Here is a 15,971-nt window from a genome sequence, read left to right on the forward strand (position 1 = left end):
AAGTTATGGAGAAACTCTGAGCATGTACTAAGTGCCTTTCCCTCACCACTGAAGCTAGAGTTCATACAAAATATAAAAAAACACAAATGACAAAACATGCATAGGACTGAGCTGAAAGGGTAGTCAATTCATTAGATGGAGTTGGGTAGGCACTGTATTAAGCCTGCAGTACCATGCTCACAACTCAGGACTTATTTCTGAGTAAACATGCAGAACATCAAGGTGCAAACCTCCCTGCAAAAGTAACTTGTGCTGGAATCCTATTAAACATGGGGCTTCTGAGTAGGCATACATAGGATTATATACATGAACAGTGTTTATCTCCCCTCCACTTAAAAACAAACCCCAAACTCCTATTTTTATTAAAGTTTTCTGTTCGTAGGAACATAGGAAACTGCCTTATACTGAGTCAGATCCTGGGTCCATCTAGCCCAGTATTTTTGACACTGACTGGTAGTAGCAGCTCTCCAGAGTTTCAGGCAGGATTCTTTCCTAGCCCTACCTCAAGATGCTAGGGATTGAACTGAGACCTTCTGCATACCAAGCATATGCCCTACCATTGAGTTACAGCCCTTCCTATTGCTGGATAATGGCAACTGACAGACAGAAGAGCCCCACAAAAACGTTTGTGAAGGCTGATTGGAAAAGTTCCAGTTTGGGGAAGTAAAATCAGATGCTGTGTGAAATACCAGTTTTTCACAGGGAACTGTTTCTTCCCTTCCTTCTCCCTCTTCGAAATTTCATTGCAAGCAAGCTGCTAACAATGGGCATGTAAGACCAGAAAAGTAGGGGGAGAGAGGTTTTTTGCATCTCAAAAAAAAATCTGAACCAGAGATTAGGGATAGTGACCTCCTGATGGTCACCTTAAACACCTTTTGATTATGATCTCTAATCCCCTGTGTGGCTTGACAGTTTTAACTTTTTGTTTTAGACTTTGAGAAAAGGAAACTTTACGCATGGCTAGCACAAAAGCCACTGAAACTAACTGTCTGAAATTTGGCAGGTTCAGTCAGCTCCATAGGGGCTGCCAGGTCCCCAAATTCCATGAATTTATGTGGAAGCACAAAAAAATTATAGCTTTTTACTTTGACAGATTTTCTTGAAAAAAGCAAATTTTACCTGTGGTTAGCACAAAAGCCACTGGACCTAACTGTCTGAACTTTGGCAGGCTCAGTTAGCTCTATGGGGGCTACCAGTTCTCCAAATTTCACGTATTCGTCATACAAACTAAAAAGGTTATGGCTGTTTCTGTTTTCCAATGCAAGTCAATGGGAAAATGTAAAAAAATGGCAATTAGGACAGCTCAAACAACCCGGGGCACAGCTCATAAAAGCGCTGGGGACTGTGCCGAGGTGGGCCTGTCAATAATGACACCCCTGATAATAAGAATGTCATGGGCCTGATCTTTCAAGCACAGAATCTGGCATGCTGACACAGGACACTCCAAATCAGTGAGACTCTTTTCTTGTAATTCCAAAATAATCCAAAGCTAATATCTATAATGGTGTCTGAGATCCAGACAATTTAGTTTCCCCATTGCAATCTCTATGGCTCAGAATACAGGGCAAAGAGCTTGAAAGATTCCTGGCATAGTTCATCCCAGGCAATCTAAGACATGGTTTTCCAAATACAGGGCAGGGACTCGAATGATTCCTGGCTTCAGCCATCTCAGGCAATCAAAGACAAGGGTTTTCCACTGCAAACAGTTGTCTCTCAGCAAGCCTGCAGGGCCAGTGCCCCAAGAAGCCTTTTCTTTCCCCCGTTCTTTCCTTTTCCTGCCACTCCCTTTGCTTTGTTTTAATAATTCCTAACCCAAATTAGAATCCCCATTAACTTTGGCAAATTATTAAATAATTTGACACAATATAAAATTGACTTATATGTGCCAGGCAGAGCAATCATAGGGTCGTGGTGGGGAGGAATCATTACTTCCTAAGCCATGGTGGCTCTCACAAGCCAGGGGAGAAGGTGGAAGGCTTGTTTTTTCTCCTCTCATTGCCTCCAGTGAGAGTGAATTTACTATGCCAGCTCTCAGGCTGGCATAGTTTCTGGCTCTGTCTGGAATGTCTGGGGAATGAGGGGGCAAGCTGCCCCATTTTCTGCCCCACTGCCCTGGCAGGGCATTGCAGCTATGGCAGCAGAAAGTGCCAGCGCCATTAAGGGGGAACTTCCATGGGTGGACTTCCTCTTTGCTTGTGGAGCGGAAGGTCCACAGTATCCTATGGCTCCTAGGATGCCCTCCTGCAGACCAAAGGATTGCACTCTAAGTCCTGTAACCTCAGTGGGTTTAAACATACTTACCTCTGCATTGGATTGTGACATGCAGTAGTAGTAGTAACATAGCACTTTTAGAGCAATCAAGGGGCTTCACTTACATTATCTCATTGTAATTCACAACAACCCTGGAAAGTAGCTCAGTGTTATTATGAGCTTATTTCAGATAGGGGATTGAGGCTGAGTGGATTCTTTACATGGCAGAAATGAGATTTTGGATCAAGGTTTTCCTGATTGCTAGCTCAGTTACTATGCAACATCAGCTCTTTGTAACTATATTTTGTTTATTATGGTTCTGTGGTCTCATGCCAGTTATTAGAGCTGCACTATCTATTGAGAGTTGCCAGGGCTAGAACTGACATCTTTGACCCTGCACCCTTATGGTCATCTAGGACTGTAGGTCAGAAGTCTCCCTGCTATTGCTCTGGTGCTGAAGTGAGAGTCAAACTACACATGTATTTAATGCATAGTGTGGACTACTAATCTGTTTTTTGTTAATTAATGTATGTGTGCAGGGGGGTATTCTTATTGGGACTGCCCTATGTGGGATGTGGAATTTTATCTCTTCCTTTTGCAGCCATGATCTGAGCAAAATCACCAACCGCCCAAGTGAGGTTAGGAACTGTAGAAAAAGGTTCCCATTAGCCCCAATGGAAACTCTTTTTTTCTAAAGCTCCTAGCTGTGCTGGAGGGGGATTTTTTTTTCAGATTGTGGCTGGAGAGGGAAGAGATAAGCCTCCCTTGTCTGCACAGAGCAGTCCCCAAAACAATTGCCCTCCTTCCATGGCTGTAATTTAAGGGGAAAGTGAAGTGTAGCTGCACACTATATATTAAGCATAATGTGTAGTTTGGCCTTGACTCTCCCAGTCCTGACCTGATGGGGTGTACAGGGTTCCAGATTAGGCTGGGACATTTCTTGGGCAACAAGCATTTGTGTCTGTACTTGTTTGGTTCCAAGCAGACTGGCTGTGTTGCCCACCTAGATGTAATATTATCTCCTCTTAATATGGTTCTGGGGACTTTCCCCCCCATCCTCTTACACTGTGAATCCTGCTCTAAGGCAGCCCAAGCACCCTAACTGTACCTCTTACTTTTTTTAATGCACACTTGCATTAAAAAAAACTGGGCACCACCAGGCTGTAGGCTGAAATCATGATCTACCAGACATTAAGACCAGTCCTCTTTTCAAGGCACCTTTAAGAGCCTCATAAACATGATGTGCTGAATTGTGACTTCTTTGGGATTAAATGCTTTTCTAAAGGAAGCTCTCCTCATGCTCTGTGATGTGGTTAGTAAATTGTTACCCAGTGCAGAACCATGTTAAACAATGTATTAATAGTCAGTTGGCAAAATGTGGATATACTGTCTATGGAACTGACCCAAACTCTTCAAGTGTCTTAGTTAAGACCAACTGTGTTGTATTTTCTCTTCTCTCTTTTGAATAATGCCATGTCTGGGAGAGGCAAGTATGTGCTTCAGGAAAACCACAAAATGTTACAGTAGTTTCAATCCAAGTTTTCCTTATTTCTTTCTGTTAATAGAGAAAAAGCCCAAGAATTCAGCTGCAAGTCCAGGTAAGTATTTCTGTGCCATGTGCAGGCATTCTGATGGCTCTTTTTCATGTTAGACTTATTCAGCATGGGCATTTTGTTCAACAAGGGTCAGGAAGAAGGAAAGTAGAAAGTTATGTCAGAATGCTTATGCATTCTGGAAACATGCAGATGCTGTCAAGAAAAGTGTTTCACAGAGTTGACCTTATATGTCCTACATGGTCATAGCCTCTATCATATTCTCATTGTCAGACTCACTCATAGACCTGGTTCACACATAATGGCAGCAAATCATTGGTTAATTAAGTATAAAAATTGAATATATTATAAATATATTATAAATTCATTTAAGCTACGTTCTTTGTCTTGGGTTACCGTGTTTACTTCATGAGCAGAATTCAGGAATAAAAGAAGTTGGGTTCCTTTGCCACATTTTTATCTTTATAAATTGTGGGGATTGATGGGTACAGAGTATGAAGAGATATAACTGGGTGCTTTTAAAACAAAAACTTTATCCATGCATGTTAAATGGCAACTGCCAAGCTAAAATAGTGCCCTAGGGGGTTTCTCCACAACAACAGAAGGAGATGTGAATAGAACATTACCTGGATTCTTCCAAGGGTTCGGCTTTGGTGCGCTTTGGTCCGTGCAGGGCTCCATGAGTGAATGCACTACACCAGTATAAGTCGCTTCACATAAAATACTTCTGGGTGGGGTGGGGTGGGGTGTTGGAGTGAACGTTATCTGACTGGCAGGAGCTGCTCAAACAATAAGAGAAGCTTTCCCCCGATCCAGGCCCTCCCCCCCTTTCTTCTTTGATAAAAATCACTCTCCTTCTTTCTCCCCCCGCCATTACTTACTCCCTTTAAGCAACCATCATTGCACGAACAGAGTGTTCTCTCTGCCTTGAACCTTCTAAATCTCCTCCTCTCTCTCCCCCACCCCCGTTACTTACTTCCTTAAAGCAACAAAGAACACAGTGTTCTCCCTGCCTTGTTGTGATCAATTGAAGCTTCAAAGCTTTGACACTGAGGCTCCTAAATGCATTATTTCGATTTGCAGGAACCTCAGGAGTGTGCATTTCGGAAACAAGCCTCATTGGCCACAAAGGGGATAGGTGGTTGCCTCCGAGTTCAGAGACGGCTGTCTATCTGCATAGGATTGCTCCCTTAGTCACACACATTTTAATTAATCAATTATCAGTGCAATCCTATACATATTTACTCAGAAATAAGTCCCATTAAATTCAGTGGGGCTTACTCCCAGGGAAGAGGGTACAGGATTGCATTTTATGATTACTTTAATTGGATGATGTGTATATTATAATAATAATATACTATACCTTATAATATACTATATTATAATATACTATATATAGTATATTATATTATAATATATATATATAATATATATATATAGTAATATATAGTATACTATATTATAATATACTATTAATAATATATAGTATACTATATTATAATATACTATATACTAATAATATACTATACCTTCTAATATACTATATTATAATAAACTATATAATATACTATATATAATATACTATAATATACTATTATACCTTATAATAAGAAGAATATAAGTTAGGTCAGTCTTATTATCCCCATAATAAGGGAGAGCTGAGGCAGAGAGAGAATGTGAGTTGTGTCTGGTCACCTAGTAAGTTCATGACATGGTTAAGTGTTGAGCCAGGGACTTCCTGACTCAAACCTTATCTCTCAGTTTAGTATCTTGGGCATTAAGCTTCACTAGCTTAATAACAGCAACAACAACAATCAAGATGTGCCATATTTGAGGCCAAGTAGAATATGGTAAATGGGTAGATGGCTGAGCAGCAGCAGTGGAGAATGAGAAAAGAGCTGGGGTTACCCTGATCGTCACCTGTCTGCGATCTTTATTTTTCTGGGTTACCCATCTAGCTCTTTCATTTATAAAACTCGGAGAAACAAAACTGAGCAATTATTCTGTTCTTTCTGCCTTTTGAAAATATAACTGTACATACTCAGTTGTAGTTTCCTTTAGATTGATCTCTCATGTGCTTCAAGAGCAGAGCAAAGTGTATATGCCTGCCATGCCACAGGTTGGGAGAGGGAGACTTGAAGCATCATGGCTTCTTGTCTGCCATCTAGTGGTTTCTTTTCCTTCTCTTCTTTCAACTTTTTGTATTTTTCCACCATTCCTGGCCCGATGTTTCCCTTTCTTCTCATTCAACAGTTGTCTGCTATCAGACCGACCGAGACGAACTCCGTCGTCGTGTCATCCAGTGGCTTGAAGCTGAGATCATTCCTGATGGTTGGTTCTCTAAAGGCAGCAACTACACAGAAATCCTAGACAAATACTTCAAGGTACTGACAAGAGGAAAAATAGTGACATTGACCAGGAACTGGGCGGGGTGTGTGTGTGTTTGTTTTATACTATTCATGTTAACATTTCTGTATCATTATTCTGATACTAAGCTGTACCATCACAAAGACCTTGATCAGTGCATAATAGTACTAACCTTATCTGCCTTAGGACTGCTCAGGCAGAAGTATTTGGGCATCAAACTTTAGGCTCCAGTTTTTTTCTCCATTTACAAAGAGATTTATTTCTCATGATATACCAACCATGCAGATAAAGTAAACCATCCTTCACTGCATGTTGAGGATTCCTGGCTGCAAAGTATGTGAACTTGTCCCAGTAGATGAGAGCTTGGGGGAGGGGGGAAGTGCTGCTATTTTACCTTATCTTGAATGCTGATCTGTGATTTTACAGAATTTTGATGATGGGGATTCTCGCCTGGACTCCAACGAGTTTTTGAAATTTGTGGAACAAAATGAGACAGCTGTCAACATTACTGTCTATGTGAATCAAGAGACCAACAAGCTGCTCAGGTAGCTTCAGGCATAAGAAATTAGGTTCACCTCCAAATGGTGCTGTTATATGGTTCTTTCCCCTGACAGGACCTTCTCACACAAACCACTCTTTGAGGCTATGATTAAGAGCAGAAGAGTAGCAGAGGGAGGGTCTGCTTAACTTGTTCCCTTCCTCCTATTTGTCCACTCAGAGTCATGCCCCGTTTCCCATCTGCTTTTCTACCTATTTTGTGCTATAGTTTGTAGTCCTCTGTCTTTTGCTTCAGAGGTGGGAAAGCAAGTGTGTGTGTGTGTGTGTGTGTGTGTGTGTGAGAGAGAGAGAGAGAGAGAGAGAGCGCGAGTGAGCGAGCGAGCGTACACAGAGCACACATGCCAGCAGCCAATTTGACTATTCAAGCTGTGGCGGGCAGTCACTGTGACATATCGTGTCACCTGAACCTGGCAAAGGCGGGTTGTTGGCGTCGTTAACAAACCACCCACAGCTCTAAAACAGCCCACGCAGTTGTGAGTGGGTTGTTAATCACACCAACAACCCACCCTCACCAGTTTTGGACAACAGAAGCCAATGGCAACCCCCACTATGGCTTGAACATTCAAAATGGCCACCAGCACATGCCATATGCCACCATGGCTTAAATAAGACATAGTGGTCTGCAGCAATTGTGCAAACCAGACCACTGAGAGAGAGATTTTTGAGCTAACAAACAGCAGGAAAGGAAATGATAATGAACCACCGCTGTCACTTTTTACGCTCTTTGACCTGGTTCACACATAACAAGAAGCCACTGTGTGTGAATTTCCTGCGGGCCTTATCAATCACCCCAACAATCCACCCTCACCCTCATTACACATAACAAGAAGCTACGGTGTGCCTCTGCTGAGCCCCAAATATTCAAAATGGTGACCACCACCACAACAAGCGCTGTGTAGAAATTCACCCACAGTGGTTTCTCATTATGTGCTTCTAAAGCTGATTTGCCTTTTAAAGAAGTATTGCAACCCACACTCCTAAAATTAACACAACCCACAGTCCCAGAACAAAAGCAATTTGAAGTTGCATGAGCAGTGCAAATGGAGTGACCCTGAGCTATCTGAAATCCCACGCAATTCTACTTCACCTTTCTCCATCTCTTAATTATTGTTTAATGGATTTATATCCTATCCCTCCAAAAACTGTCATGATCCAGAACCTTGTTGATTCAGGCATCAGACGTATATCAAAAGGTTCTTGTTCTTTGCAAGACAACTCCCCCCACCCTTCATTGTCCTCTAACCTTTTAAAGCTGTCACTCATTAATCTTGCAAATTCCCTTGAATCTTACTCTATGCTTTTATTCATCTGCAAATGTGTCATCCAGCTTCCAGTGACTATTATGGTGCTTGCTAAACTAGGAGGGGAAGGAATAATTCCTCAGCTGCTTTATGTATTTGGATCACAGAGGGACATACCACAGGAAGAATCAGCTGCCATCAAGTGCAGATAGTCTGAGGGGTTGTTTCACTTGTTCAGGAAACCCAAGATAATTGATTTAACAGCATTTGGATATTGAAATGTTAACTGTTTCTCCTTTACTGTGATGTACTTGGAGTCTACCTCTGGGCTGGGCTAGTGGTTATACCATTGTGTCTCTTCCAGGGAACTCTGCGTGGATGCCCTCATTGAGCTCTCTGATGAAAATGCTGACTGGAAGCTTAGCTTCAATGAATTTTTGAAGTGCCTCAATCCAGCCTTCAACCCACCAGAAAAAAGTAGGAGGAGCTCCTTGCCTGCACAAAGATGGAGTGGGGCCCCTAAAAGAGTCGAGAGAGCAGGGTGATGTAGGGCTAGAAGTAAATATTTTACAAACTTGTCTCAAAATCCAGCCCATATACACCGTCCTACCTTTGGCAGTCCTTAATCTTTAGCCTGCTTCAGCATTGATAATATTGCTACAAGCCAAATGTGTAGAAAGCAACAATTCTCCCTATTCCAAGGTAGCATCCTAAATAGGGTCATTCTCAATCTCTGTCACTGTCATGGTGGAAATTTACTGCACTAACAAGTGGGCTGAAATAACAAAGCTGCAAGTTAAGTAAAGGTGCTTATTCAATTGGAGCATGATTGGGTGGCACTCCAAACCCAATCCATTCCATGTACATTCAAACTCAATTCCCTTCTTTGTGCTCTTTTCAGAATGTGCCCTGGAAGATGAAACATACGAGGATGGAGCAGAGACCCAGGTGGAGTGTAACCGCTGTGTCTGTGCCTGTGGGAACTGGGTGTGTACTGCTATGACCTGTGAGGGTATGTACAACTGGAAAATCCTGGATCATTTAACAATAATATTTTTACCCCAGAGGAAAGAAATGTGATGTCTGGACTACTGGCTTTTGTTCCAAACACTTCCTCAAGCATCTGTGTTGAAAATAAATAGAAATACTGGAGAGGAGAGGAAGGTAATGAAATAGCATATAATGTGTAAGGCAGCATGGTTTCACTAAAGGTAGATCATGCCACATTCAACTTTATTTATATAGGTAATTTATTTTCTTGGAGAAATGTAGTCATTCTTTATTTTAGTAAATCATTCAGTAAAGTGTCATATAAATGACACTTTAAATTTCCACTCAAACTGGAAAATATTGGTATTGGCCTTCCTGATGAGCAAGGCCCAGATGTCTCATGGAATTTGGGGAGAGGGGCAGGGCAGCTGTCAAACTTGCCAGTGGTTATTTAATTGCTGGCTAGTCTTGGGCTAAAGAATATCAACTGTGAAGCTCTTTAGCCCAAGACTAGCCAGCAAGTAAATAACACCACACACGCACACTTTAAAAAGGGATTAACTTTCCCCACTATCTTAGGGAAGTTTGATAGTGTGACTGAGGGAGCTGGGCCATGAATGAAGGTTTCTTGGTAGCTTGAAGATGATTCCCCATAGACTGAAGAGGTAGCAGACAATAGCCTGGTTTAGTCTACAGTATTACTTGCTAAAGCCCACAGGCTGCAATCCCTGCCATTTGCCAGGCCTCACAGGTCTATTCAGCAACCTTCATACAGACGAAAGAGGTACACCTTGTGCCTACTAGTCTCCATAATTACCCTCCAAAATTCCCCACCTATCTGTGGCCTCTTGACAGTTTACCCAAGAGGGAATATAGCCCACCCCTGTGTTAAATCGAGCATGTGGCCTTAAAGTGTGTCCCAGTCCATGGGGTTCCTCCCTCAAACTGCCCACAGCAGCAGACTGGGGGAGACCTGACATATACGGTGCCTTGCATAAGTATTCACACACATCCTTCGGCTTTTCCACATTTTTTCCCCACATTTTTCCATTGGGTCTCTCCCCCAAACTGGGGGAGACCTGACATGTACGGTCACTGAGGGAAACCTGACATATGTGGTGACCTGACATATTCTGGAGATCTGGCATATACGATGCCTTGCATAAGTATTCACCCCCCTTTGGTTTTTCCACATTTTTTCCACATTTTCCCATGGTGTTGTTGTTGTTATTATTATTATTATTAAATTTATTAATCGCCCATCTGGCTGGTCACCCAGCCACTCTGGGTGATGTACAACATACAATAAAACAGTTTAAAACAATACAATTCTACAATAAAAACATTTTCTAAAATACCCTAACCCACCCCAAATGCCTGCCTGAACAGCCACGTTTTTAATGCACGACGGAAGCTCATTAAAGAGGGGGCATGACGGAGTTCCCTAGGGAGGGAGTTCCACAGAGTGGGGGCCACCACAGAAAAGGCCCTCTCCCTCGTCCCCACCGGTCTAGCTGTCTTGGCTGATGGGACTGACAGAAGACCATCCGAGGCTGATCTTGTTAAGCGGCCTGTCTGGTGCTGCTGGAGGCGCTCGTTAAGATAGGCTGGGCCGGAACCATATAGGGTTTTAAAGGTCAAAACCAACACCTTGAATTTGGCCCGGAAAACAACTGGTAACCAGTGCAACTCCTTCAGCACTGGAGTGATGTGATCTCGCCAGCAGCTGCCTTTAATCAGGCGAGCCACCGTGTTCTGTACCAGCTGCAGTTTCCGAACCGTCTTCAAGGGTAACCCCACGTAGAGCACATTACAGTAGTCTAAACGAGAGGAGACCAGGGCATGTACTACCGATGGGAGCAGATGGTCGGGAAGGAAGGGGCGCAGCCGCCGTATCAGATGGAGTTGATACAGCGCTGTCCGGCTCACAGCTGACACCTGAGCCTCCATGGACAGCTGGGAGTCCAAAATGACCCCCAGGCTGCAGACCTGGTCCTTCAAGGGTAGCCGTACCCCATTCAACACCAGGTCAACATCCCCTAGCCTCCTCTTGTCTCCCACCAAAAGTACCTCGGTCTTGTCAGGGTTCAGCTTCAGCGTATTCCTCCCCATCCAGCCACTCACCGTCTCCAGACATTTGGACAGGGATTCTACGGCCAACCTTGGTGAAGATTTGAATGAGAGGTAGAGCTGCGTGTCATCCGCATATTGATGACACTGCACCCCAAACCTCCTGATGATAGCCCCCAGCGGCTTCACATAGATGTTAAATAGCATCGGGGAGAGGATGGAACCCTGTGGCACCCCACAAATAAGTGGCCACGGGTCTGAACCTCCTCTCCCAGTGCTACCCTCTGGTACCTGCCGGAGAGGAAGGACCGGAACCACCGTAATACGGTGTCTCCAATGCCCAACCCCTCCAGGCGGTCCAGTAGGATACCGTGGTCAACGGTATCAAAAGCCATTTGGGTGTCTCTCCCCCAAACTTCCTACAGAGGAAGACCTGACATATACGGTGTCTTGCATAAATATTCACCCCACTTTGGCTTTTCCACATTTTGTTAGGTTACAACATGGAATTAAAATGGATTTAATTGGCATTTTTACGATTTGATTTACACAACATACTTAACACTTTGAAGGTGCAAAATATTTGTATTGTGGCACAAAAGTTGATTAAACAAAAACAAACTGGCATTTGTTGGTTGCATAAGTATTCACCCCCCTGAGTCTATACTTGGTAGAAGCACCTTTGGCAGCAATTAGAGCTGTGGGTCTTTTGGGGTGAGTCTGTACCAGCTTTGTGCATCTGGATCCTGCAATTTTTGCCCATTCCTCTTGGCGAAATTGCTCAAGCTCTGTCAGGTTGGATGGGGACCATTGGTGAACAGCAATTTTCAAGTCTTGCCACAGATTCTCAGTCAGCTTGAGGTCTGGTCTTTGACTGGGCCATTCTAAGATATTCAGGTTCTTGTTTTTAAATCACTGCTGGAAGGTGAACCTCCGCCCCAGTCCCAGGTCCCTTGCAGACTGAAAAAGGTTTTCCTCTAGACTTGCCCTGTATTTGGCTCCATCCATCTTGCCCTCAATCCTGACCAGTTTCCCTGTCCCTGCCGATGAAAAGCATCCCCACATGATGCTGCCACCACCATGCTTCACCATGGAGATGGTGTTCTCAGGGCGATGAGCACTGTTGGCTTTGCACCACACATAGGGTTTTGCAGCGAGGCCAAAAAGTTCAATTGTGGGCTCATCAGACCAGAGAAGCATTTTCCACATGTTTGCTGCCTCCCACATGCCTTTTGGCAAAATCCAAACAAGATGTGATACGGGTTTTTTCATCAGTAGCTTTCTTCTTGCCACTCTTCCATAAATCTCAGCTTTGTGGAGCGTCCGGGTGATAGTTATCCCATGGACGGTTTCTCCCATCTTAGCTGTGGATCTCTCCAGCTCTTTCAGAGTTACCATTGGCCTTCTTAGTTGCTTCTCTGACTAGTGCCCTCCTGACCCCGGTCACAGAGTTTTGGTGGACAGCCTTCTCTAGGCAGAGTCACAGTTGTGCCATATTCTTTCTATTTTGTAATAATGGATTTAACAGTGCTACAGGGGATGGTCATAGTTTGGGATATTTTCTTATAACCCAACCTTGATTGGTGCTTCTCCAGAACTTTATCCTGGACTTGTTTTCATAGCTCCTTGGTCTTCATAATGCTGTTTGTTGAGATATGCTCTCCAACAAACTCTGAGGCCTTCCAGAAACAGGTGTATTTAATCTGAAATCATGCGACACTTGAATTGCATACAGGTGGACTCCATTCAACTAATGATGTAATTTCTGAAGGCAGTTGGTTGCACCAGAGCTTATTTAGGGGTGTCACAGCAAAGGGGGTGAATCCTTATGCAATCCAGACTTTTCAGGTTTTTATTTGTAAATCATTTTGTAAAATATGTAGATTTTTTCCCTGCTTCAACATTATGGACTATTTTGTGTAGATCAGTGACAAGAACTCATAATTAAATCAATTTTAATTCCAGGTTGTAACACAACAAAATGTGGAGAAGTCAAAAGGTGTATGTGAATACTTTATGCAAGGCACTGTATGGTAGAGGGCCCAGTGAGCAGGGCAGCTGCTTTAAAGAGCTAACAAGCAAGGCAGCAAAGCAGAACATTATTGCCCAGGTGATGGGGATGTGGCTCTGCCTGGCTAGGATGTCTTGCAAGAGGGGAGAAGCTTCCCATCATACAGTGCTGCTTGCAGCAGTGTATATCACAGATGGGGGTGGGAGACCAAGGAGGACACAGCTCAGGTCTCTGCTTGGAGCCAGGTTTGGGTAGGAGGAGGTGGACATGGGTTGATTTTAATCCTTGTCCCATTACATCTGAGGCCTTGAGAGCTCTTGGAGGGCAGATGTTCCAACTCTGGTGGCCAGGAGGGAGTGCTACATAGTGACAATGAGGTCTGTAAACTAACTGCAAAATCTGCAGGGGACAGCTTCCTTGATCAGCTTAGAATTTGCTTGCATTCAGTGTCATTGAATGCTCTAGGTCTGGGTTGTGGCACTGCCAAAACCCCAAGCTCCTTCCTGATAGCATCTGTTACTGTGCAAGTAGAGTTGCTTTTATTTTGTTCCCTCATGGATCCCATTGTGAGGGGAGGAATCCCAGCCTTTACAAGTTTCAGTATGAATTTATTTAGTGTTGGGGAAACAAACAGAGTGAGAACCATCCCCGACTAAAGGATGAGGCTGGTGGTCACCTATCTGAAATCACACTTTATTCAAAACGTGTATACATGGGTAATTTGCCAAGGAACTACAAATTGGGGAAACAGGTTACTTGGTTTATAAAGAATACAAAATACATACATAGAAAAAGCTAAGCAAAGGTCTTAGCCAATCAAAAGTTAGCATAGGCTACCTATATCCAATCACATAGGGTTTAAGCTGATCACACATGCATCAGGCATTTATCACATGTACAGCATACTTCTTTCTATGTGAACCATGAATACATCCCTAAGCACAGCTTGAGCTAAAATACGTGAAACTTCTTGTAAGGCAGTTTCTTATCTCATGAAGCAACAGGGAACCATTGTCTTCATGAGATAGGAAGACTCAGAAAGAGTCAGTTGGAGTCTTTATCAGTTTATTCCACCCTCTCACCCAGTTGTTTGTGTCTTATTTTTCACAGTAATTCTCTTACGACATTCTTAATACTTTTCCATCTTGGGGACTTTGATTCAGGCCTGCAGAAAAGGCCTTTTCTCCTACATTAGCCTCGTAACAGTTCCTGATGCCTCTCTTTTAATCTCACTAATGATTTGTGAGGCATAAAACGGATGGTTTTCCTTTCATTTGTCATATTTTAAACCAGTAACAAATCTTTGTCTCCCTCTCTCTATGACTGACCTCTAACTGCTGCTGAAAGAGCCTGGATTAAGGTAGATGGCCACATTTTTTTGCCATGCAGCCATTAGGGAGAATTTTAGTAATTGGACCAAGTAGTGGGCAATTAACACCAAGAAGAGAACAAAATCTAGTAAAGTGCTACAGTTCAAGTTGTAATTGAAGACCATCAGACTCAAGAAGATTGTGTGAATGGTCTCAGGATAGATTGAGGGATTACTTGCAAATAAATGGAACCATATTGAAAAAAACCAAGAGGACCTGCTGGGTGTGTAATCGAGAAGAGAATTCTTAGAGAAGGGAATTTAGAGTCAGCCAAGGTAACAGGGAAGTTATGGTGTTGTATTATTATTCTTTTACATTTTCATGGTACTTTTAATATGCAGCAATTCATAATCTTACGGCGCAATCCCTATGGTCCTGCTATACCAGTGATGTTGCTGTAATGTCAGCATAACTTTGTTGGTGTCCTATACACCCCCAGCACAAACGTTGAGGGGGAATACAATAAAAGGCACAGAACAGAGCAACACTACCGGCTACACTAGCAGCATCCATGACAACACTGCCAATTCCACACAGTTGTGGTTCAGGATGATGCTCCTATGAGAGAAAGCCATGGAAGGAGCCATTCTGCTCACAGTGACAGGGAGTTGTCTGCCCCCCCGGTACGGTGATATCACTGTCTACCACATGAGCTACTATGGCACAGGTAGGAAGAGGCCAGCAACTGCAAGCCTTCAGAAATCCCTGTGCACAGGGATTGGCATTTGCTATACCACCCCCTCCTACACACACTGCTCATAAGCTCCCTGTTGACTGCAAAACATGAAGGGAAAGAAGGAGGGGACCTATTACAGAGCCCCAAAATAGTTCCTGTGGGTGCAGGCTTGTATAGAGCATGTACAGAAACAAAGGGAGTTGCTAATTGTTTGTCCCAGGAGGGCTCCTATGCCTTGGAGAACTGCATGACAGACACCAGAGCAATAGGTCCGGTGTTCCCCCCATGCTAGGTATGTTTTTTGCCTGTTCGTCACAGAGCTTGCAAAGGTACAAGAACCTGTCTGGAACAAGTAGGTTCACAACCCAACAGGTTCTGGTCATTGCTGCTGGTCACTCTGTGGTATGAACAGAGCTGTCCTCTGCACCTTTTGGAGAACTGCCAATGGAGTGTAAAGGACGACACAGAGAGAGTAACAAGCAACGGTCAGCTGTTGCAACACATGGTCTCTGGGCCTGAGTGGAAAGTGGGAGTTTGTGAGGAAGTGATACAGAGGGAAAGAGAATGGTATTATATATGTGCTCCTGAAGTGCACTTGCTTCACTTTCCCTCTCCCTGTTGGAGGAGACACCATAATGACGGAGACAGTGCTTAGTCCTTCCCCTGTAGTGAGTTACAGTGGCACTCTGTGTGTGCAGTGGTGGTTCTCCTACCCAGTGCAGGAGGCCAGCCAGTACAGGGAGGTTCCGCCTCCGGGACTGTGAAGGCAGTCTCCAAATTAACTTACTGAGGAGGTGGGGCCTTCCCCATGCTCGCCAGTTGTACTTCGTGCCTGGTGGAAGGAGGAAGCTTCTCCTAGCTCTCACGTGTGAGAGCAACCCCCCC

At 43.7% G+C, this 15,971-nt stretch overlaps 1 protein-coding gene across 2 annotated transcripts in view; it reads left to right on the forward strand.

Annotated features, from left to right (window-relative positions):
• Nucleotides 1-15,971, forward strand: part of FSTL1 (follistatin like 1) — a 52,966-nt gene that overhangs the window by 24,129 nt on the left and 12,866 nt on the right. For both annotated transcript variants that reach the window (XM_084835374.1, XM_084835375.1), the window contains exons 5-9: nt 3,816-3,848; nt 6,057-6,187; nt 6,597-6,715; nt 8,334-8,446; nt 8,871-8,981. In XM_084835374.1, the coding sequence (XP_084691500.1) occupies nt 3,816-3,848; nt 6,057-6,187; nt 6,597-6,715; nt 8,334-8,446; nt 8,871-8,981 (507 nt within the window). The remainder of the gene's footprint in view (nt 1-3,815; nt 3,849-6,056; nt 6,188-6,596; nt 6,716-8,333; nt 8,447-8,870; nt 8,982-15,971) is intronic.

The sequence above is a fragment of the Heloderma suspectum genome, chromosome 2, assembly GCF_057233095.1.
Source record: "Heloderma suspectum isolate Gila_16-S chromosome 2, 16-S_ref, whole genome shotgun sequence".
In the NCBI taxonomy this organism is placed as follows: domain Eukaryota; kingdom Metazoa; phylum Chordata; class Lepidosauria; order Squamata; family Helodermatidae; genus Heloderma; species Heloderma suspectum.